Source organism: Numenius arquata, chromosome 4 (genome assembly GCF_964106895.1).
Source record: "Numenius arquata chromosome 4, bNumArq3.hap1.1, whole genome shotgun sequence".
Classification (NCBI taxonomy): domain Eukaryota; kingdom Metazoa; phylum Chordata; class Aves; order Charadriiformes; family Scolopacidae; genus Numenius; species Numenius arquata.
Window position 1 is genome coordinate 5,070,391 of NC_133579.1, and position 23,395 is coordinate 5,093,785.

General features: G+C 37.6%; 1 protein-coding gene across 1 annotated transcript in view; it reads right to left on the reverse strand.

Moving 5' to 3' along the window:
- The window catches only part of C4H8orf34 (chromosome 4 C8orf34 homolog), a 158,911-nt gene that overhangs the window by 1,122 nt on the left and 134,394 nt on the right, over window positions 1-23,395 (reverse strand). The window contains exons 10-12 of the mRNA XM_074146679.1: window positions 21,746-21,819; window positions 9,534-9,654; window positions 4,303-4,805 (exon numbers count right to left, since the gene is read on the reverse strand). Of these exons, the coding sequence (XP_074002780.1) occupies window positions 4,303-4,805; window positions 9,534-9,654; window positions 21,746-21,819 (698 nt within the window). The remainder of the gene's footprint in view (window positions 1-4,302; window positions 4,806-9,533; window positions 9,655-21,745; window positions 21,820-23,395) is intronic.

Below are 23,395 nucleotides of genomic sequence, written 5' to 3' on the forward strand. Positions count from 1 at the left end.
GTTTTTTTTAATGTTAGGCTATCTGGTTTAAAAACAGAAACCAGGCTTGTTTAAATCAGTTCTTGGAGATAGAGGGCTGTTCAGTCAAGATACAATTCACCAGGAGTAAATTATTAATTGTGTTAGTAATCTGTTAAAAAAATCCACAAAGAACTGCTGCAATGGTCCAACACCAAGCTCAGGCAGGAGCTCCAGGACTTACACAAGTGTCTTGCCGTTTCAAACGTGCTCAGTGCTCGAGAAGATTGCTGACTGCAAACTTCTGAACTGGGCAAAGTGGTTTGGTTCACAAAACAGGTTTCTTGCAGGAGCAGCGAGTGGCTCCCGCACCGATCAGCACACTTTGTAATCCTCAAAAAAAACCCACAAAGCAAAGAACTGAGCCTGGCATCAGAACGGAATGGAAGTATCTGACCAAAAAAGAGAGTCCTCATCACATCGTTATGGTCTATACTCCAGGAAGCAGGAGGAAAACTTGTGTTAATCAATGCTGTATTCAAATAAGCTAAAATTTCTTGCTGTTAACAATGACAGACCAATAAAGATTACTGAATACCACTTTATACTATCTGGATAAATAAAGTGATTGTAAAATTCCAAGTGTTCAGAAGATGAAATGGCAAACGAGGGAGTCAGTAGTATTTTCATCTCAACAGCTATTGATAACCATCACAGAATTGTGTCACTTTAATGGAATCCATCCTAAAGAGATAAGCAGGATTCAACATTCCTTTGTCAATTTATACAAAACACCAAAGGATAAGGTAAATGTATAAAAGGATCTCTGCCAAAGGATTTGGAACCCTGATTTATTAGTTTTATAGAGATAATAAAACTATTTCTCTTGGTAGCATTTCTTTGCTATAATTCAATTCAGCCTTGAACAGAGCTGATAATAAAACACACCTGTTAGAACTTTGTAATATTATGTGTGCCAAGAGGCAGAAACTCGCCCACAGAATCTCAGATAATGTCCTGAGCTTTAAAAAACCCCAAAACATTCTTAACAGCTGATATGTTAAGTACTTGCCAAATTATTTAAGATTTGTGCTATAACAAGATTAAACCACCCTGAGCATGAATTTTACTAACACTTGAGAAGAACATGGAATTGTATTTATCAGTAATATTTTTGTATTTTAGACTTGTGTTACTCTGAAACACATGACAAATTAGGAAGCATACATAAGGCATTGAGAGATATATTAAAATTCCTCATAAATAAACAAGTGACAGCACACACAGTGTAAACCCATGCAGATTCTGAATTCTTTAATTCAAGCTCCTTATGCTAAAACATGCTCCTGGTACCCAGCAACTGCATCCTTTTCAACTGATTTATTCTCATAAAATATTTATCAACTTTGTAATGGTTAATTCCATTAACATCACCTAAGAGTAAGGAAGCAGAACTATTTGCAAAATCATAGTATCGTCTATAGGACTGACAATGTAACCACAGTGTATTTGCATCTACTGGAGATTCCACGTTCACACCATAAAGTCTAAGAAGAATAAAGGCACTTTCCCTTCTTTTATTTTACTGTTTTTATACAGGAAGAGGATACAAAACCTACAATGAAAGTTGCAAAATAATTTACAGTATCAGCCTTGAGTTTTATGTTTGCGATCTGTAAAAGTACAAAGAAAGACAGAACCTCGTTGTTCTACCCCAGGCCACCTTTGACTTTTAAAAATTCATGGTCAGAGAGAAGCCGTTACAGAAGAGAACGAAATCACATGGGCACAAATAGGGGGACACCCCTAACATGGCAAAAAGTGTTACCGAATAGAGATACTTCCTGGGTATGTTCTGTCTAAACCTAGTTCTCTAAGTGACCGGGAACTTCAGTGGGCAAAGACAGCTTAAAAGAGCTCCCAAAGTTGCCAGTGGGACATTCCAAACACGGAGCTGCGAGCAGCAGATTGGTCAGCCCCCCCCATCAGCCACTCTCCGGCATCCGAGGGGGCCTTTACAGCTTGACAGAAGAAGGTCTTCAGTACGAACGGATCATATTAGCAGTTTTCCCCTTGGAAGCAGAGCTAGTCCCAAGATGAGTTTCCATTAAGTCAAAGGTCACTTGTGCGTGTCAGGAAGGGATAAATAGGGTTTCAGCTGGGTCACCAGCAGCCAACGCACTATTGTACCCAGTGAGCAAAGAGAAAGAAAAGAATTTGTCACTTCTAGAAGGGATTATAATAGAGGATAAGATCCTGTATAGAAATGCTGAGATTTAACACCAGCATTACAGTGGGCTTGCTGGATGAAACTGGACACGCCATTCTAACTGTAAAACAGAGTAATACTGCTCATTTCTTACTGTCCTTGAGACATATATATACATATATTAAAAAGTATACCAGGACACTTGTTGTAAAAGCCATTGGTAAAGCTTGGGATTTGGCAATCAGAAATAACAAGTCACAGCAAATGAAATGGGACTCGTGGTTATTATTAGTGTAACTACAAAAAGGCTGTGGAATAAAGCATTTTTAGTTGCCTGCCTTGTTACAGGAAAGATCAGAAGCGATGGACAGACTGGACGTCCCTTGGTGGAGACGCAGTGCTCATACCATGGCGCTTTCAGGGCTCTATACAATAATTCTAGTTGGCATCACATGACCATGTATCAGTTAAGAACAGGACTGCTTAAAAAGAAAGAAAGAAAAAGAGGAGCCAAGTGTTTCGTGGGAAACAATGAAACATTTTTCTTCTGAACATTTTTAGTTAGAAATGAATTTCAATTCTCATTTTGTGGTATGTGAGAAAATTCCAACACACAAACAGAAACCCCTCAAAACAGGAGACAAAGGGGTTTTTGCTTGTCAGAAAAGAAACTTGTTACAATTTCATATTTTTTTCCATGGAAAACTTCTGATTTGAAAATATATCATCTGTCAGTGAAGATACCTTCAACAGAACTATAGTCACCTTCAGTCCTCATGTCTTTAAGGTGGATATCCAATTCTAGGTGAAGAAGTAGCTCAAGTGAAGGGAATAGCACACTGCCATTCAAACACCAAAATGAGGATTTTTTTTTTTTTCCACTACCAAATTTAAGTAAGATTTCCTCCACAATTTCTTTAGTTATCTGTGCCTCGTTTCCTTTCTTTCATAATAAATAATGGAGGCCATATACTTAATTGCAAGATTATACTAAGTACCAAATACCTAATTTTCCTACAAGCATCTCTAAACAATGTTATTATAAACAACACTTTTTAATTTTTTTAAAAAGTCATTAGACTATAATACATTGTGTCAAGTGTCATACCCAACAGATTTTTAAAGCAAATGATACTTCTTAGAAATTATTCTCTAAAGGTATGAATTTTTTTCAGTCTTGGAAAAAAGCTCTCCAGGCTTTGACAAATGGATTACAAAGAGATTGGTAGGAAATGGTGGGAAACGACTTATTTGACCATTAAAAAATTACCAATCTAGACATATAGGTCCTTCTCAAGTCTGTATATAAGGACTGACATTTCCTGAGAAAAAACTCACCTTTGTAAGGCATGTATCTGAGAGAGAGAGTGGGGCTGCTCTTTCACAGGTGCTTTGATTTCCACTGCCTGCGCACTGAAGTTATCTTTAAGGCAGCTAAGGTTGGCAGAGGAGAATCCTACTCCAAATTTACAAGGTCCTTCAACTTTTTGTTCTGTTTTGTTTTAAATAAAGACTAATCCTGTGAAAGCCATTAATATGGGACGGGAAGTGTTTATGCTCTGAATCAGCCTAGTTAACATGCACATAAGTAGTAGAGAGTGATTCAATGATGTTGGACATTTTCTCATTGCAGTTCAGTTTTGTGTTTCGGAAAATTTGTCCAGTCAGCTACGTCTAACTAATCATTCCAATGTGTCCAAAAAATGAAAGAAAAAGCAGATCAAGGAAATATTATGCACTTGCAGTGTAGCAGCACCCAAAAAAAAATAAAAATACCCTAGAATCATAAAGATAAAGTTCTGTTTAATATTCCAGAGGTATGCACCTCTCGAAAACTGTAAGGCTGATAAAAACGCTATGCATCACGCAGGCAAAACCCTACAGAGCTCATGGAAAATTTGGAGGCAGGAGTGTTTGAGTATGATTTCTGTAATAACCCTGACATTCTCTAATCAGTACCTCTCAAAGCTGAGCAGTATTTCCTTGCTAATTTTCTCATCGTTATATTTCAAGTTCTTCTCAGAGTAATAAGTTACATTAGGTATACTGATGTTACTTCAACATAAAACACAATCTAGCCTTCATGTTATAGCAGCTCTTAAACATAGCAAAAAACATTAAATTGAAAATCTTACTTCTGATAAACTGCTTCTCTGAGTAGTGACAGTTCCAACAATGTCTCCACTCATTTGCACAGAAAGCCCTGAAGCAGCGCTGAGGGTCCTCCCCATTTGGCTCTTAGATGTCAAAGATCTGCTTCTTTGCATACTAATGATGCCTTCCCTATTCCCTTGGTTGCTAGGGGTAAGAGGCCGTGACAGCAAGCTATTCGGGGTCACAGGCCTGCTCCCTGGCGTTGATGGAGTCGGTGGCCTGTTGGTTTGTGTACCGGGTGTTGGAGGCCTACTGTTTGCGACACTGGAGACCAGTGTTCTGCTGTTGGTGGGCAGTGGTGGTGATTTGTTTCCTTGGAGCGGAATGTTCTTCCCCGTAGGAGTTGGCACCTGAGGCCTCGGATTTTGGCCCTGGGTAGCTTGAAGACTGCCTTGATGGTCAGGTGTAACTAAACTATGATGCTGGACAGTAGGGCTTCTTGAGAGCCTTGCTTCTTCCCATAGTGCTAGGTCCTTTTCAATATCTGTGCACACACACACACAAAAAAAGAAGAAAAGAAAGACAGAAACTCACTTTCTGCTTCTCTCTGGTTTAAAACTCACTGATTTTCTCCAATGCAAGTGACAACCTGAAGCCGTGCAGAGAAAATCTCTTCACCCTTAAAATATAAGGCATTAGAATTAACAGTTTGAATGTTAGACACGCATTCCCTCAAAGTTTATATTTGATTTACTGCAAACAGAGTCATCCCACAGAAACTAAATATTATCACTTCATTGAACATCAATTCAACCTGTAAAAATCCCTCTAGTTTCTTCAAAGTTATCTCTCTGTAACATTTGCACAGTTTCTCATCAGCGTCAAACCCAGACGGACCAGTGAGCTGAACTTGCCATCCTCAGCTGCAGTGAATCACAGAATCAGAGAATCACAGAATGGTTGGGGCTGGAAGAGACCTCTGGAGATCATCCAGTCCAACCCCCTGCCAGAGCAGGGTCACCCAGAGCAGGCTGTACAGGAACGTGTCCAGGCAGGTTTGGAATGTCTCCAGAGAAGGGGACTCCACCAGAGTGAAGGGCAATCCAAAACTGGTTCAAGGCAAGACTTTTGCTTCTGGCCATGCTGTCTCTTGCCCAACAAAAACTCTGGGGGAAATGACCCTTGAACTCCAGCACATCTGGATCTGTGATCCTGTTTGAATCTGAATTTTGTGCTCTGGCCTGCCTTTAGTGCCACAGCAGGTGACGGGGTCACCAACACCTAGAATCTAACGAGAAAAAGCGGCCACCATTTGGTGGTCCAGTCACCCCACACCTCACACAGCCATAAGGAATAAGACACTATTTAAAAGCAGAACAGATCAGGGGTAGTGATGAAAAATGTCTTCTGAATTCATTTAAATTATATTAATGCTTCTGATGAATTAAGTCAGACAAATCCAACAAAGTTAGGTGAGGGGAGCTGGGATTTAGGTTACCATTGCTAACATACTAAAAGTCCTTGCAAGTAAAAATATCAAGCTTAAGGAACCGCTTACTTAAGCTTATTTTATCTTTCACAATTGTTACGAATTTTCACTCTCACTGGCATGTACTCTACTGTAACTTGGTTGTGATACGGATAGTTGGTTATCTTTAGAAAAGCAATGTCATTTCCCATTAAATTCTGTAAGTCACAGTCTCAGAAGCTGTGAATCAGCAAGGCTTTACTTATTTAAACACCTATTAAGTGAACTTACATAAAAGAAGCTTTTCATTTTTATTTTCATAACAATAACTTCAGGTTCTAAAAGTCCTAAAAGAATCTAAACTGCATATTGGAAATCAGATTTTCTTTCACTTATGTTTCGCAGTAAGTATAGAAGGAATGCTGTACATAAAATAATTAAAGATATGCTGCCTTTGACATTAACTTATTTCATAATCACACCTTGGAAATAGGAAAATAAGTTACATTAATTCCATGTTACTAGCCTAATACAAGATATTCTACACATTTCAAATATTGTTACTAGAAAAGCTGGTAAAATTGAAATAGTTGTGAAAGCCTCAGATAAAAGTGTCTCTCAACTCTTTAATGATTAAACGTTTTGCTGTTAGCAAATTGCAAAACATAGTTATTGTTTCTAGCAAACAGATAAAAATATTTCTAATTGTTGCCTTGCTAACCTCTTAAAATTAATTATTTTCATTTTGAAATAATTGTCTTGAAGTACTTTTCCATTACGTTTTTTAAAAAAAATCAATACACATCACTTTGGAACTTGTAATATGCCTGGCAGAAATTCAGGGGCCAATAAATGACAATGTGGGCTGGCCAATTTAAACCAAATGAGGAACATGTTCTTTTAAAGATCCAGCTTAGCCTATGTCTTTGCAAAATTAGACCTCTAAATTCCCCATGAAGATTCAGTATGCTAAGAAATTATCTGAACATTGCATGTTTTAATAAGAGTTAAATAAACATTTTATTCCGGCTCGTGTTTCCTTAATTCCATATAGTAATCAAGCTTGCAGATAAACCGATTATTCTAATCATTTCTCCACATGTAATTAAAATGTTTCCATAGCGTAATTATTCAGTTCTATTTTGCACATATCCTCTTTTTGATTGTGCTTCAATATCAGCTTTTAACCCAGAGAAGAAAAAAAAGAAGAAAAAAAAAATCACACATCTCCAGCTTTACAGTGTTATCTGATCTGTGATAAATACAAGAATTGAATTATGACTTAGGATTTTCTAAATTCCTTTTCAATGTCATTTAAAGGAAAATAAAATGCAGGCAACAGAGCAACACTGGCATTTTCCTTTCATATCAGAAATAGCAGAATAAGGATATGATTCATAATGTGCTTACAAACTGTTTACGCATTTAACAGTTCTTCTTGTGATAAAATATATTCCAGAAGTATCCAACGACCACAGAATCAGTGTAACAAACCAAACTGGAAAGACAGTGGAATTAACTACTAAAAAAAAAATAATATATTCTCCACTTGCATGTGATATAAAGCAGCTACAGTAACACAAGAGACTGGATCTCAGACAAAAGTACCACGAGCCATAGAGAGAAGGAAAAGAAAACCGATTGCTTCAGTATCTGATTTTGTAAAAATGCTGCTTTCAAATACCAAGGTACTGAGGCAATTGCTGCCAGTTGGTGCGAGTCCCTAATTTAGGCACAGGCACCAAATTGTGCCTTATGTCACGGGTGAGTTTCATCCAGCAGGTAGTCCGTAAGAGAAAGGCAGGCTCCTTAAGGAGGTGTATCTGAGGCAGGGGACCACGTTTCATCATCACACAGGTAACCCAAGTCATAATTCAGGCACCTCAATGACCTCCTAGTGTTGGGTAGAACGGACGGTAAGAGAACTGAAACGAGGAGACTTGCTGCTATCAGAGACACTTTTGCAAATGTATGAGAGAAATAAGGCTAAGCAAAACCACAGCATTATTATCTGAGCTGATTCTTCATGGAAATTCTGTTATGGTTGTTTGTGAGGGGAATAATTGTCTCAAGCAGCACTGGCGTTATAATAGGACATGAATTATTAGGAATACAAGAGTCCAATGTCTAATAATTGGGCTGTTTTCTTGTGAATTTCTCAGGCAGACAAAAATTACTGAATGGTAGAATGAGTGAACCCCATGTTACAGTGCTACTGAAATAACGGGCCCAAGGCCAAATGACAACAGCAGCATTGATGTGAGAGAGAAGACCTTGTAGGTCACACAACAGCAGACTGAACCTCAGAGACGAAGCGAATGTAGCTAGTTAGCTTATGGTCAATTAAGTACTTAAAATTCCATATTCTATTGAATATAGTGCTGCTGTCAGCTTTGTCAAGAGAGATCTAAAGGCACTGCATGTTTCAGAGCACACTGCAGACAAGAACAGCTTGTACAACCATGGAAGCGTGACCAGTTAGGACATAAATCAAAGTAGGGCCATCTTCAGCAGACCCCTCCTGAGCGACAACAGCATGGGAAGGCGAGTGTCCCTGGGGTGTGCAGGTCCCCGCTACACCCCAGAACCCTGGCTCAGCCCACTGGACTCCTGGTTCCTACTAGATGTTCCTGGCAGCTTCAGCTTGGAGAGAGGGCTCATGAATTTCAGTTTAGTTTGGCAGTGGCTACACCTCTAATAGCTACAGTGACTTGAACCTGTCCAAAAAAAATGGAATGACACTATCTCTGTTGTCAGAAACAAAATGTCTTCATTTGTAGATATCATCATTTTTAATTCTTGTTCCATTCCAAGCAAAAACTTTTTCTAAAGTGCTTCCTTTATTGTGCTCACAGCTTTGACTTCTGCCTTGACCCCAGCTGCAACAGCCCCGGACAGAAACCTCTCTCTATGGAGGATACAGCTCCCAAGCCTTTCACACCAATATTATTGGTAGCATAAATGTCCAAAGTCTTTCAGAAGATCACACTGAAAGCGCTGAGTTCTCTACACCTCACTCTCTGAATTACTTGAAAGAAGGTTCAGATAAAATTCATTTCTCCCTCCACCTTTCATAGAGTTGGCCCATGAGGTGCAGCTTTCACCGTATGACAAGTAGCACACATAATATAGGACTACCATGCTATAGGTCTGTGTCATACCTTGCAACTAAAGCTAAAGATAAGAAAATATTGATTACAAAGAACAATAAATTGCAAACTATATCCTAGGATATCCCTCATTAATTTATATAGAGCTCTGAAACACATTTTCACTGAAAAAAAAAAAAAAAAGTGGTTTTTTTTGTTTGACCTTTTAGAAATGGTTACTCCACCAAAGATATAGCAGATGTTCCACTGCGTGCAAGTCAACAGACTTCACTTAGTCAGAAGTCTCAGGAACAAGATGAGCTTTTCCTGCAAAATAATCTATTCTCAAGCTAAAGGTCCACTGCAGCCTCTTCTAAAGACTACACAGCTGCAGGTGAAGCATCAGTCCCTCCTTATCGCGTGTCTTGGTGAAATGGGAAAACAAAAAAAGGTGCATTATTAAGCTGCCAGACTGCAGTATATTTAACACCATTTAATTACTGTATTTACTGTAATTACAGCAAAGTTCATTACCTCTACAAACACAACAGCAATTGTGCTGTTTCTCCTCAATGAAGAAAAAGGGAAGTTTAAAATTTTTATCTGTTTTCGTCAGCACATGAGACAGATCATTTTTTTCCTTCATCTGAATATCGGCAGAGTTGGCTGGGTGAGCAGTGCTGGGCAGTTTATGATCCCGTGCTACCATACATACCAGCCAGGTGTTTTTCCATGGTCTGAAGTTCTTTTGCTGCTAAGGAGTCCTTTAAGAGTTTCTGCCTTGGGGAACCTCCAGGTCTGACATCCACGGCATCCAGGGTCCAAACTGTTTGAGACTGACACGGATAAAAAGAAGAGGGAATGCTTTTAATCTAATTTCACATTTACACGTGAAAAAATAAAAAAAAAATAAAATTATGTCCTCAGAAGAGTGAATCTGGTGCTTTTTATGCAGAATATATAACACTATGCAAAATATTACAAAATATCATGTCTTACTCTAAATAACATAAATACTACTTCATTACTTCAAATCAGTAGTTCTAAAAAAATTCAAATATATACTTTCATGCAAGCTCTTGTTCCACACTGAGACATCCTACCAGGACAAATTCTTCCATGATTTACATTCTGTGCGGTTCCAATTACATAGCGGGGGTTGCACTTACTTTAAATTACCATAACATTTGGCACGGTATCTCTGAAAAGCAGCGCTTCTGGGAATATCACAGAATTTCCTAATCAAAATTGCCAGTGCTGTTTTATCACTGCAAGAAGTATTCCTTTCAGGAACAGCAACTAAATCATCAGGGCAACACAGCAGTTTGGAAGGGATGCCAGCAAACAGACCACCTCCCCGGCCGCTTCACTATTGAGCACTGCGGTATTCAAAATCATCTCCATTTTCTGGAACCCACTCGATACAGTTTCAAGAAATGGTTTTAAAATATAATATGAGGTAAACTTTTTTTTTTAATGCCTATTTGAAAGACGCAAAAAATATATGACCAAATGTGCAACATTTGGTCATAAAAACAACAAACAAAAACATTAATTAAAGCATTCTTAACAACCTATCTGAAATAAATTTTATATTATTACTTCACCAAAACATTTCATCTGTAGTTTTGTGGATTTCTCATTGTCATTCCCCTCTTACTAATTTCTTAATCTTTTGGTAAACGTCAAAAAAACTTAGAGAGGGGCCACAGTTCCAAAGACGTTAAGCTGAGGTAATTTCAGGGAGAAGAAGAGAGAGAGACCCAAACTGGTGACCTCTTTAAAGGGAAGTATAGAGGGCTCCACTGCTACGGGGGTCTGCCACCAGCAGACACGTGGGTTGCTGCAGAATCACAGAATCATAGAATGGTTTCAGTTGGAAGGGACCTTAAAGAACACTGAGTTCCTATCACGGGCAGGGACACCTCCCACGAGCCCAGGTGATGGTACTTTTCTGGCTGGACTCTCATGTTATCGGGAAAGGTGCATGACAGCTCAAAGGATGAACACGAAAATACAGGTTTGATATCATTTCTATTCACAAACAATTTGCTATAACCAAAAACACTAAACAAAACACAGTAGCTGCCTTCCTTTTTAAGGAAAGGTAAGCATAATTCTACAGAAGTAAAATGTTATATGAAACATATTTTGTATCATTTTTAATCTGTTCCAAATAAACACTGCTTTGTATAGAATCATAGAATTGCCTGGGTTGGAAGGGACCTTTCAGATCATCGAGTCCAACCATCAACGAAACACTGACAAAAACCATCACTAAACCATGTCTCTAAGCACTATGTCTACCTGTCTTTTAAATACCTCCAGGGATGGTGACTCCACCACTTCCCTGGGCAGCCCATTCCAATGCTTAATAACCCTTTCTGCGTAAAAATTGTTCCTAATATCCAATCTGAACCTCCCCTGGCGCAACTTGAGGCCGTTTCCTCTTGTCCCATCGCCTGTGACTTGGGAGAAGAGACCGACCCCCCCTGGCTACACCCTCCTTTCAGGGAGTTGGAGAGAGCGAGAAGGTCTCCCCTCAGCCTCCTTTTCTCCAGGCTGAACACCCCCAGCTCCCTCAGCCGCTCCTCACAAGACTTGTTCTCCAGACCCCTCACCAGCTCCGTTGCCCTTCTCTGGACCCACTCCAGCCCCTCAATGTCTTTTTTTGTCCTGAGTATACAACTGATCATTGTGAACCATATATCTTTAAAATGTGTTAACACAGATTCATATTTATAAAGCAACAGCCACACTGTAATGATGCACATTTATACATAAAAAAGCCTGGGTATATTTATCAGCATACAAAATAGTTTGAAGCTGCAGATAATTCTGTTGTTATTAACTCACAATACTTTTAGAACACTAATGACATGTTTTGATTTGCCAATTGTTTTCCACACTAGTACTGCTCTGGTTAAAGTTACCTCTATTTAATCCCAGGTAAATACACAGGAACAGCTGAATAAAACAGTAAATTACTCAGAAGTGGAACTGATCCTGCAAACTCATTTATTTCAGATGTATCCGTACACCTGATTCACCTCTTCCTCCAAGAGATTTGGAGCATTTGTCACTTCAGTCCTCACTGTGAATTCTCCATCCAAATCATAAACTGGCTTGTTGAGGTCACTACAGAATATTAATCTGTATTAAATTACATCTCTAAATGTTTATTCCTAATAGATATTAGTTACCCAATACCCACCTCTAGATGGAAGAATATTTTGTACTGTGAACAATTCCTCTAAAATAAGAAAACTAAATAAGAGATGGGAAGGGGGAATAGAGCCTGTAACAAAACTCTAATATTTTAATTTTCAATCTGTTTTTAGATATACTCTAATTCCCAGACTTTTATGGTGGAAAAAGGCCATTTTTTATATACATTATATAGTGTATATTTTCATAAGAGGCAAAAAACAGCAGGACTTCAATAATGACTACAGGGGAAAAAAATCCCCAAGGTTATAAGGATGAATCCCTTTCGAATATACAATTTCATGCACAAATATAATTCTGATGAAATATGGAATAAAAACTAGTTTGTGGTCTATGATAATACTTGAAGACCAAACTGCTCTTCTAATATTCTTAACTCTGACTATTCAAATTTATCATAAGCAAATTATTATGGGTTATACATATGGGTATTATACCTCCCTAACCCCTAAAAACACAGAGTTCCAAATGTTAGCCTGGTGACAGGGTTTCATTCTCCATGTCCTATTTTCTGGAAATGAAATGGAGTTATCTTTCTCTTCTACAAACTTCTACTGTTTCTTCTTACATTCTGTCTTTTCCTCTACTGTACCTCTTTCTTTTAAGCACAGGAATTATTCGAGACACATATAACTAAAGTGACTGTCTAAAGTCAGCTCCCTACTGCCTGTAGTAGAATCTAAGATAAATGGAGAAAAATGATTCTTTAATGGTAGTCATCATGATAGTGTCTTAGATGTTTATAAAAACATGAGTAATGTTTAAATTAAATCACTTGCAATTGGGAGACTCCGAATCTCAAACATCATCAAACATCAGCAATATCTTTGTATATTTCAATATAGGTTTTAAAATCTTACAGAAGTTCATGTAAGACATAGATACGCCTGTATATAAGCATATATGGGAACACAAAGGCAGGTACACACATGCATTTAATAAACATTTGTGTCGGCGTCCATCCTGTTAAGACACAGCTACAAAGACATAAAGAGTTTGTGTTCAGTTCTAGATGTAGCACAGATGTATATATTCTATCTAAGAACAAATATTTTTACATATATTCAGTCTCTACCATTACATATTGTTGTATGTTCAAACTCCCTTTCAGATCCACAGTTCCAACACTGTGAAATTATTGAGGTAAATTTGGACAATTTTTTTCTCTGAATTTCATAACTCTTTCTGTGTATTTCTCTGTTCTATGTAATATCATAAGCTTATGGCATTTTGTCAGACAATAGCTTTACAAAATACCAGAACAGTATTACAATACCAGTTACAGAAGATGTGCTATTTAATATTAGCGATTTAATTTCATGATAAATTATGTGCTTATAATAGTGCCTTCCAATTAAACACTCATTTGATAGAAAGTAATAATGATCTGGAAAAAAAATAAAGGTACAAGAGTTTATTAAGACATTAAAACCGTAGCACAATCACTTTTTATTCCTTCTCTGAAGTTAGATATTTCAGGGCTATAACCAACAATATGTTTGAAGGCAGGCTCAGGTAATGTTTTTTTCTATATATCTAAATAATACTGAATCTAAAAAAAATTTTTATACGCATTTTGAGACTATGAGTTCATCTATGTGAATAATGCATAAACACAGACAGAGGTCCTCCAGCACGCAATTTATGCAACAGCCTTATTCCTAAAAGATAAGCACAAGCTGAAAGTAGGGGATGTTATCAAGGAGGCTTTGGAAGCCTGTCAGTTCAAACGCAAGGAAAAATGGATTTGTAGAGCTCTAGCAGAATTCGCTGCTGCCCCTTCACTCCACTGGATGAATGGCAGCAGTTCAGATATGTCATTTAAGAAAGAGATTCAGGCTTGCAAGTCATTTATTTAAACCTTCTTATTCCACTTCACCAAAACCCATCTTTTGTCTACTGGCCAGGAATTGCAGAGATAAAACACTGATGTCAGTTAACTTGGACTTTAATGATAATGACAGTAGACTGAAAGTAGTTGAAAAATATAGCATATATGTATGAAATATGTGCATAGAAGTCCTCCTAATTCCTTCAGTATCTTCCAAACTAAAATTGCCCTTAATCATTCATTAAGCTTTTATATTAGCACAAAATTTATAAATGGCCAATTTACATTAACCAGATTAAGAAGATCTAAATATGAGGATGTTCCTGAAAGACATCCTTGCCTTTCTAACTTGTAGAAACAGCTCTGGGTCCTGTTCATCACCTTCAAACTTTGAAGGTGAGGCAACGTCTCTTTGTGCCAGAAATATGTTCAAACAAAGCCCTCAGGATATACTCGTCAACGTTTAAGATCAACTAAGTGGCTTTCTTTACATATCATCATAATTTCTTCACATACGATACATTCATTAATGCTTTCTTTACTTAGATCACTTAACCAAATTACTGCTAAAATAAAAAATTACAAACAGTAAAGCCAAAGGTAATCTCTCCCATCACAGGTTCCCTGAACTTCCAGAAAATACTGTAACTTCCTGGGAATGCCACAGTGGAACAGAAATACAATTAAGGAGGTCGTTAGTCAGAATAAGAAAGTTTTTCCAAGATCACTGTATGGGCTCCCATCTGCAACCCAACGTCAGTTTGACAGTATAGCTTTTATCCCTAAAAAAAAGCCAGTGCAGATGTGAATCATAGAATAGAATCATAGAATGCTTCAACTTGGAAGGGATCTTAAAGTTCACCTAGCTCCAACACCTCCCACTAGCCAAGGTTGTTCAAAGCCACATCCAGCCTAGTCTTGAACACTTCCAGGGATGGAGCATCCACAGCTTCTCTGGGCAACCTGTTCCAGTGCCTCACCACCTTCACAGGAAAGAAATTCTTCCTAAAATCTAATCTGAATCTCCCTTCTTTCAGTTTAAAACTCTTACCCCTCGTCCTATCACTCCACTCCCTGATCAAGAGTCCCTCCCCATCTCTCCTGTAGGTCCCCTTCAGGTACTGGAAGGGGCTCTAAGGTCTCCCTGGAGCCTTCTCTTCTCCAGGCTGAACACCCCCAACTCTCTCAGCCTGTCCTCATAGCAGAGGTGCTCCAGCCCTCTGATCATCCTTGTGGCCCTCCACTAGACCCATTCCAACAGGTCTATGTCCTTCTGTTCTGTTGGAAACTCCAGAGCTGGACACAGTGCTCCAGGTGGCGTCTCACAAGCGCAAAGTAGAGGGGTAGAATCACCTCCCGTGACCTGCTGGCCACTCTTCTCTTGATGCAGCCCAGGATGTGGCTGGCTTTCTGGGCTGCCAGCATACACTGCCGTCTCATGTTGAGCTTCTCATCCACGAGCACTCCCAAGTACTTCTCCTCAGGGCTGCTCTCCAGCCATTCTCCGCCCAACCTGTATTTGTGCCTGGGGTTGCCATGACCTAGGTACACCTTGCACTTGTGCTGATTGAACTTCATGAGGTTTGCATAGGCCCACCTCTCAAGCCTGTCCAGGTCCCTTTGGATAGCATCCCTTCCCTCCAGCGTGTCGATCGCTCTACCGCGCTTGGTGTCATTGGCAAACTTGCTGAGGGTGCACTCTATCCCACTGTCCATGTCTCCAACAAAGATGTTGAACAGCACCGGTCCCAGTACCGACCCCTGAGGAACTCCGCTCGTCACTGGCCGCCAATTGGACATTGAACCATTGACCACAACCCTTTGAGTGCGGCCATCCAGCCAGTTCCTTATCCACCGAGTGATCCATCCATCCATCAAGTCCATGCCTTTCCTTGACTTTCCATACCTTGATCTCACCACTGACCTGACTTGAAATACGCTGTGTAAAACCCACTGACACCTGGGGAGTTCTATAGACGTGCAACATTTCAGAATAGCTACGGTCAAGAAAAAGGCCTCCAAATGACCTACAACATCATCTAGAAATCAAGTGCTTGTCAGAAAATGAATCCGTCTCTTGCTGACCATAAAAAGTGTTAATAAACAATGCAGCATTATATTTCTATGTCATTTTGGTCTGCTTGAGAGTAAACCACCCGGGTACTCACATGCACATCCTTGCACACAATCTCTTTTCAGGTGTGGGAACAGTCCCCACCCTCACAAGAGAAAGCACTTCCTCATTTTTAAAGACTACCTGAATCGCATAATCAAAATGAAAAGAGGAAAAGGAGATGAAACCCAATTAATTAGTTAGTTCCTGGCAAGATGTAAATACATGCAACGCATTTTGACTGAACTTTTTCTTCTACCATAGCTTAGCTAATCAAGTGCAAATTTTACTGGTAACTTCAGGAGATAATACTACAAGAAGGAAAACCACACTTAGCTTTCTATGTATAACCTACCTTTTCTTTGCTGAATAGCTTAAATATCTTAAATAGACACATTCGAGAGACATCTCTCCAAATATTAAAAAAAATCCCTTTTATTGAACAATTCATTTGCAAGCTTCCCTTCCATTCTGACCAAACGGCTGGCAAGGACATTTGTTATTCACGCAGTGGAACTTTTTATGCAATACTTTGTTTGAAGAATCTTCACACAACACGCATTTTCTGTAAGAGTTCCCCAAATGTTTAAACTTTCAGCTTCCGTACTCTGTTCAAGGACTGAGTTAGTCAACATGGGGTTTTTTTGGTACTGTAAAAATAATAAACAGTCTCAGAGCTCTGCTGCAATATTGGCAGCCACCTCTAATCCCCACCTTCCACATTAGAGCCTGTTCTACTTGAAATGCCATGTAATTGAAATTACAAGCTTTTTGCTTCCCATGGCACTCAGCCAGCACATTTTACACTAAACCTTACATTGAAAAAATGGTAGTTTGAGTTAACTTGCACATAGTTTTTCTGTTTACAGGCAAGAGGGAAAGAGGAAATATGCGGGCACCTGGGAATCACATTTGTTTCAGTTTACGAAATGTAATTAGAATAGTTTTTTTCTAAGCTTCAGTCCTGTTTTATTTACTGTTATTTGGGCTAATATTTTTTAATTTGTCATGCCCAAGAAAACAAAATTTTAGACAAGTAAAAGCAAGGCACTCATTGATCTTTTTTTACAATTTTTTTTTAAACTTCAGAAAATTCTTTCAATTTAAAATTACATTTTAGAGGATTAAATATTTTCAAATCAGAGTATTTTCACTCCAGAAGACATCTGTGTTTCTGTCTGCCCCAGGAAAGGTCTCTTTGGAAGCAATAACCACACGCTGCATGCAACGCCTGCCAGCTGGGCTGATAAACTGAATTTGTGAGGAGCAGGAGCCTTTCTGGAAGCCGTCCTTATCCCTGGGGATGCGGGCAGGGAGATGCATTGCAGGGGTCTGGCAAGCACCCAGAGGGGCTTCAAGTTTTGCAATATGCAACATGATATCAGCAAAAAGAATACCAGCAGGTAAGTAGTGGAAAAAAAAGTTTTAAGTACTTCAGGTGCTCTCCAAAGTCAAAGAGAATTTTAAAAGTAAGAAATAATTATTTTGCAGCTGTATGTACAAAATGCTATGTCCATTTAATGGAGGTTTTTTTTGTTTTTTTTCTTTACATAGAGGAGGTCTCAACCAAAGAGGTTCAAGGTATGTAATTCAAACTACTTGTTTATCTTCTTGCAGGAAATATCCCTGTTGATATTCCCAATAACCTTGATATTATGTTCTTCAACTATCTTGTATTGTTAATTTAGCTAATAGTAATTAAATTTACACATTAGCAGGGTTTTTTGGACTGGCTGTGGAAGAGTTGCACTAATCTAATATTAGCTGTTTTAATTATTTTTACAGAAGATTTAAAATTTAAAATTTTAACTTTATGTGCCTGAATTTCCAGATACTTAAAAAAGTCAACTTGGACTGGAAAACTTTTGTATCAGAACACACTAATTTTGTGTGTATAAATAAATATGACCTTTATATTACATACTACCTCACAGGCATACTCCTATTGCTCCTGATGTGGCAGTGGAACCTTAAAATACTTATTTTAATGACTAACTTGCTAAATGCTAAGAAGTGACCACAATCCAGAGATTAATTTATCAATTTAGTTAAATACGGGAGTTTGGGTGATTTAGATTGTCGATTATACTCAAACTTGTACAAGTAATTACGTTACTTCTCAGCATTGTTTCCAGGGAAAATAGTGGGAAAAGCTAAGAAAATTTCTAACAATTACAATTTAAATCATGTATCACTGGGATATGGATGCATTCAACATATATTGATAGCAAGAATTAAAAGCTTAATTTTTCCTTGTGCATGAAGCCTCAAGTATTTTCACAAATTGAATTACCATTGAGGAATTTCTGTATTTATCAGCGAAAACCCATGTGTGTGTATTCCTTCTAGGAAAGCAACTGAAAATTTTCAAAGCAGTAGGGAAAACAGAATAAAATTTATTTAAAACAAAATACCTTTATGAAACAATTCATTAGAGTATTTTTCCCACAAAAACCCAAGGCAAATTCATGCAGAAGTGCCTTTTGCAGTTGAATAACCTTTTTTTTTTTTTCTCCCCACAGTTTCTGTTACACTTGGATTGCTTTGCCTTACATGGATAATTTGCAATGAAAAATATACCTTTTTATGTGCAAGGCTAATGAGTGAAGGCAAAGATTCATTTAAAAGACCCAATAAGCGCGAGTCCTATTAGATCCAGGTGGTAAAAGAAGCAACTCGGAGGGGAGGCAAAGGCTACTCAATGTGAATTGCCCAGTGAATGTGCCCTTTTCTTTCTGTTAGTCACTGTAAATTTAGTAACTTCTGCTGATACCTTACTTTTCCATTTCTGTCAGAATTCTAGCCCACCTCATTTTTTCCAAGTATTGCTTCGTTGTTTTCTTAAAGCTTGCTAGCCAAATATTTACAAAACTCATTTACGTAAACATAAAGTAAAAGAGGACTCTGAGTTAACCACACTGCAAACATCCCCAAAAAACCCTATGCATTTTGCCTAGCACTTTTTGTTATATTAAATATTTGTCAGAAAATGAGCCCTGCGGTAAACTAGGATTTCTAAGGACGTTTTGAATGCTTGCTTCCACTTTGGATCCTTGCAAAACACTTGGGAAGAGTGGTGATTCCTGTAAATACTTCAAACTGCTTTTCCCTAGCTCCTAGGTTTATTCACTCAGTCCGCCTTGCTTGGGATTGTGCAGCAGCACTGAAAACGTAAGTTCTCGATTTTTCAAATATCAGCTCTCTTTGTGAAAAATAAAGCGTAGCAAAAGATTCCATTAAAAAAGGTTTAAAGGGAAAAGGTCCAATTACAAAATTTTCCAGATTCTTCAGAAATAGAACAGTAAACATATACAACGTTACAAGAAAATCATCATGTAACCATAGTATAAATTACAAGAACCATGTGATAGACATAGATGCTGCCTCTCTCTTCTAAGTACTGGCATCCAGATTTCTTTAGTCTCCACATCACAGATCTTACGTGTGGATTTATACACAGGATATCAAAAAAGAACCCACACAGCTCTTTTCTAAAGATCCTTATGCATAATTCTTGCTGCTTTATCCCACAATTTTTCTTAAAACACTTCTCCTCTGAAGACCAAGGCACTTTGAAAGAAAATTTGTCAAATACACACGAGTAGAGAGAAATTTATGATAATGATCCATTTAAGTAGCAACAGACTCAAATTACCCTATTAGGATGCAGTACCAGTATTAAACATGGCACACCTTGAACCAGATCAGGAATTTTTACATGTAATATGCACATTTGAGTGAATGCCATGAACCAATTTGTCCAATTTATGAGAAATGTCTGATCAACATCATATTTATTCTATTTTTCCCTCGTTTTGTATCTCATATAGTATCTCATATCTCCTATAATATCTGAAAATCATTTCAAGTCACGAGAATGTATTTTGGTATCAATTCTGAAGTGATTTTACAGGCATATTTCTTACTGTTTTGAAGGATTTGTGGGAATCCATTGCAAGAAGGCATTTATCTTCACAGACTTCCTACGAGGAACCTCAGTTTTACCTCTGTATTTTATAGGTCAAGATTGTCAAAGAATAAGTCTTACTGGAAGTTACTAGGGGACCCCGGAACAGATCCCTATTCCTTAAGAGCCCTAAAAGGCAACAACAACAGTCGCATCCTTTTTTTTCTGTTTTGAGGAGATACAGCTGCAGACAAACGTACAGTGTTGGATAGCTGAATATTATCCTGAATAACAATTAATAACAATTATTCTGAATAAACAATAGCAACTATATAGCAACTAGCAAATATTAATAATTCTGAAATAGCAATAGAACTCACCAAGCATTAAATGACACATGTACATATTGTCTGTTCATAACCATGCAGACCCAGAGCACCTATCTAAAAATACTCAGTTGAAGGCTGTACATTTCTGCAGCAAGATTTTGCTAATAAACACAATGATCTTTCATGTTCCTTGTGTCTTTATTTCTCCATGTAATTCAATTTATTTGTTGTTCTTTCCCTACGCCACACGTCTGCAGGACTGAAAAATCAAAAGCTGGTAGCTGTGGGTCCAAATCAATAAGAAAAACGTGGGTTCAGAAACTGCTGCAAGATTTATTACACCTCTCTGTTCACTGGTGTGAAGCAGAAAGGAGGCTTGAGAAAGAAGCTCAAAGCAAGAGCAACAAGAGTTCTGTTCTTTACTCCTTTTGCCCAATACCTGCCCAACCTCTGCAAGGTTCTTGCACTCCAAACTCTCAAAGACTTGATCTGGAATTCCACATCTGCCACCTGTTTTGATAACTCTGGTTGGAAATTTCAGTATGTTCAGTATTATTTAGCTTAATCAGTAGTAGTACTTAATCAGTTGTCTGAAAGACTGCAGGATCAGTCTGCATTGCCATTTTTCTTTTTTCTTTATTACTGTCCATTTTTCTTCAGCTAACAAATACTGAGCCCTTCTTTTCACTATCTTTATCAACACTAAAGAGTGCTATAAAATCAGTATTGCTACAGTTGAACAGGAATTAATGTGTCCTCTTAGAGCTAAGATTTTGCAAAAACAAACAACTATTGCCATTATTTGCCTTAGAAAAAAAGCAATCCCTTCCTTAACCTATATTCAAATTTCTGAAGCAATACAAGTAGTGCCAAAATTCTGATTATATAACTTCAGAAAAAAATATTTTATTGCTTGTTACATCTTCTGCAAACTCCAAATCTGGAAGGTTTTTCTTAAATTGCAAAATAAAAGAACTGATGAAAATACTACCAAGCATAATATTGTATTCTTTAAAAAAATATATATAAATTAACCATACATTTTAAATAAACACCTCTTGTTGATTAGTTTCCAAGTAAATGTTACCAAAAAGCTAAATTATAGTTGAGATATTATAATGTCATATTTCATAATGAAATTTAGAGATTTCATTATTTCATTCTCTTAATTTTGTAAAATTGAATATTATCTAGTAAAATGGATATTTGACTAACCTTTAAGAACATACAGACACAGTATAAAATGACTGCAGTTTCAGAGAGAATTATACATGTAAATCCAACAACATACGGTTTTGTATGAGGTTATAATAATTTTCTTCAAAATATCACCCTTCCTAGAATCAAAAAAAATTAAAACAGCCAGAGAACTGAAAATTCAGATGGGTTAGGTATATTAAGTTTTCTTCTCTCTAGGATAACAGTGCTGTTAAGCACAATTTTTACCTTTATGCAAAATGTAATTTTTATCAAACTATTTTCAAAAATTACAGGATTATCCATAAGGGAAGATACTTACAGATCCTGCCACTTGAGAGGCACTCTGAAATTCATCAATATCTTCTGTAAGTGTTTCAACCCCAGGTACCTGAGCTGTTCCAAAGAGGTAGAAGAGAAGTAAATCACTCTAATTAAGTAAGCATTAGTCACTTTGAAAATAAAATGCCTATAAATTAACTACTGGGAAGGTAAATGTGGCTACTGTAAATGCACTGCTTTTCAGTTACACTTCAATGGACTTAAATTTATGTCTGATTTTAATTTATGTCTAATTTTATGTCTGATTTTAATTTATAAGCTTAATGCAATGTGGAACGGTGTCTCTAACACGATTAGAATGATAAGCAAGCTTCCTTCAGCTGCCAAGGCGTCTCATAGGTTATTTATTATTTTTACTATTAAAACTAAATATTTTTGTCCTTTACACAAGTGCGTAGTGGCTTGTCAGCTTTAATAAAATCAACAAAATTAAAATGAATTAATTCTGTTAAACTAATTAGAATATAGTTAAGATCCTTGAAGTAAGAAGTTCTGGTCACTTTAGGCAATGTTTAAAAGCCATGCAAGCTATAATTTTTGCCCTTACTGTCACATTTGTAAAACAACATGACTTGGGGAGAAGCCTAGAATGCCTCTTTGACACATATGTTAACGACTTACAACCGAATTTATGTACCTATGTCAGAGAAAGCGATTTCCAAGTCAGATGCTATGGAGTTTCCCAATTTGCCTGACAGTCTGCTGGGCACTTAGATGCTGTGCATAAGCAGCCTAAGAAAAGAAGATGCCCTGGTCTTCTCCAGGTTCTGCTGCTATTCAGACACTTCGCAGGGAGGTCCTCACCTTTCCAAAGTATTCTGATTTGTTAAACATCTCAGACAATTATAAAGTCAGACCTACACTGAACTACGGCAATGGTGGTTACCACATTCATTGCAAACGCAAAGGAAAGCAGAGGAAGAAGAGGTGGTCATGATGCAAAGTTGTGGTCAGAGAACTGTGCAGGAAGTGGGAGATGATGACACATTTTTGCCACTGCCATATCTAGTTCTCAACCCAAATTCCCATGTATTTGCATCCTTATTAATCTTTTTACCCTGCTCATGCAGTTCTATCTGGAATAGCATTATATGTGTTTCATACATTCCTATTTCTATTGAACATCCCCAGTTCCAAATTTTTCCTCTACATTCAAATGCTTGTTTTGAATTTTCTACTATATTGTCGCTTTAAAGGAAAAAAAAAAAAAAGTAGAAGCTACACATCCTAGTCTTTTCAAGTTTCTTCAAACAGGAGCTGGCTAATTTGCAAATAATAAAAAGTAGTGACTCCTGTTTGATAGAGAATGAGCTACCGGTGTGAAATTTGCTTAGTAAAATTTATTTAGCAAACTAAATATTATATATCACAGCATAATCTGTAGATCTAATAACACAATAGAAGAGGAAATACCACACGTACACACTGTGGCACAGTATCATATAATCTATCAATCTCAGACCAATTATATCATTCCAGGTAGAGCAAAAAAAGAAACAAGTCTTTGCCCACACCTCAGAAATATGTGGCGTTGCCACTGCACTGCAAAGTAACTCACTTTACAAACAGCTTTTCCCGGACAAAGTTAGAAGTGCTACACTTTTCATTTCTCCAGTATTAAGAGTTTACT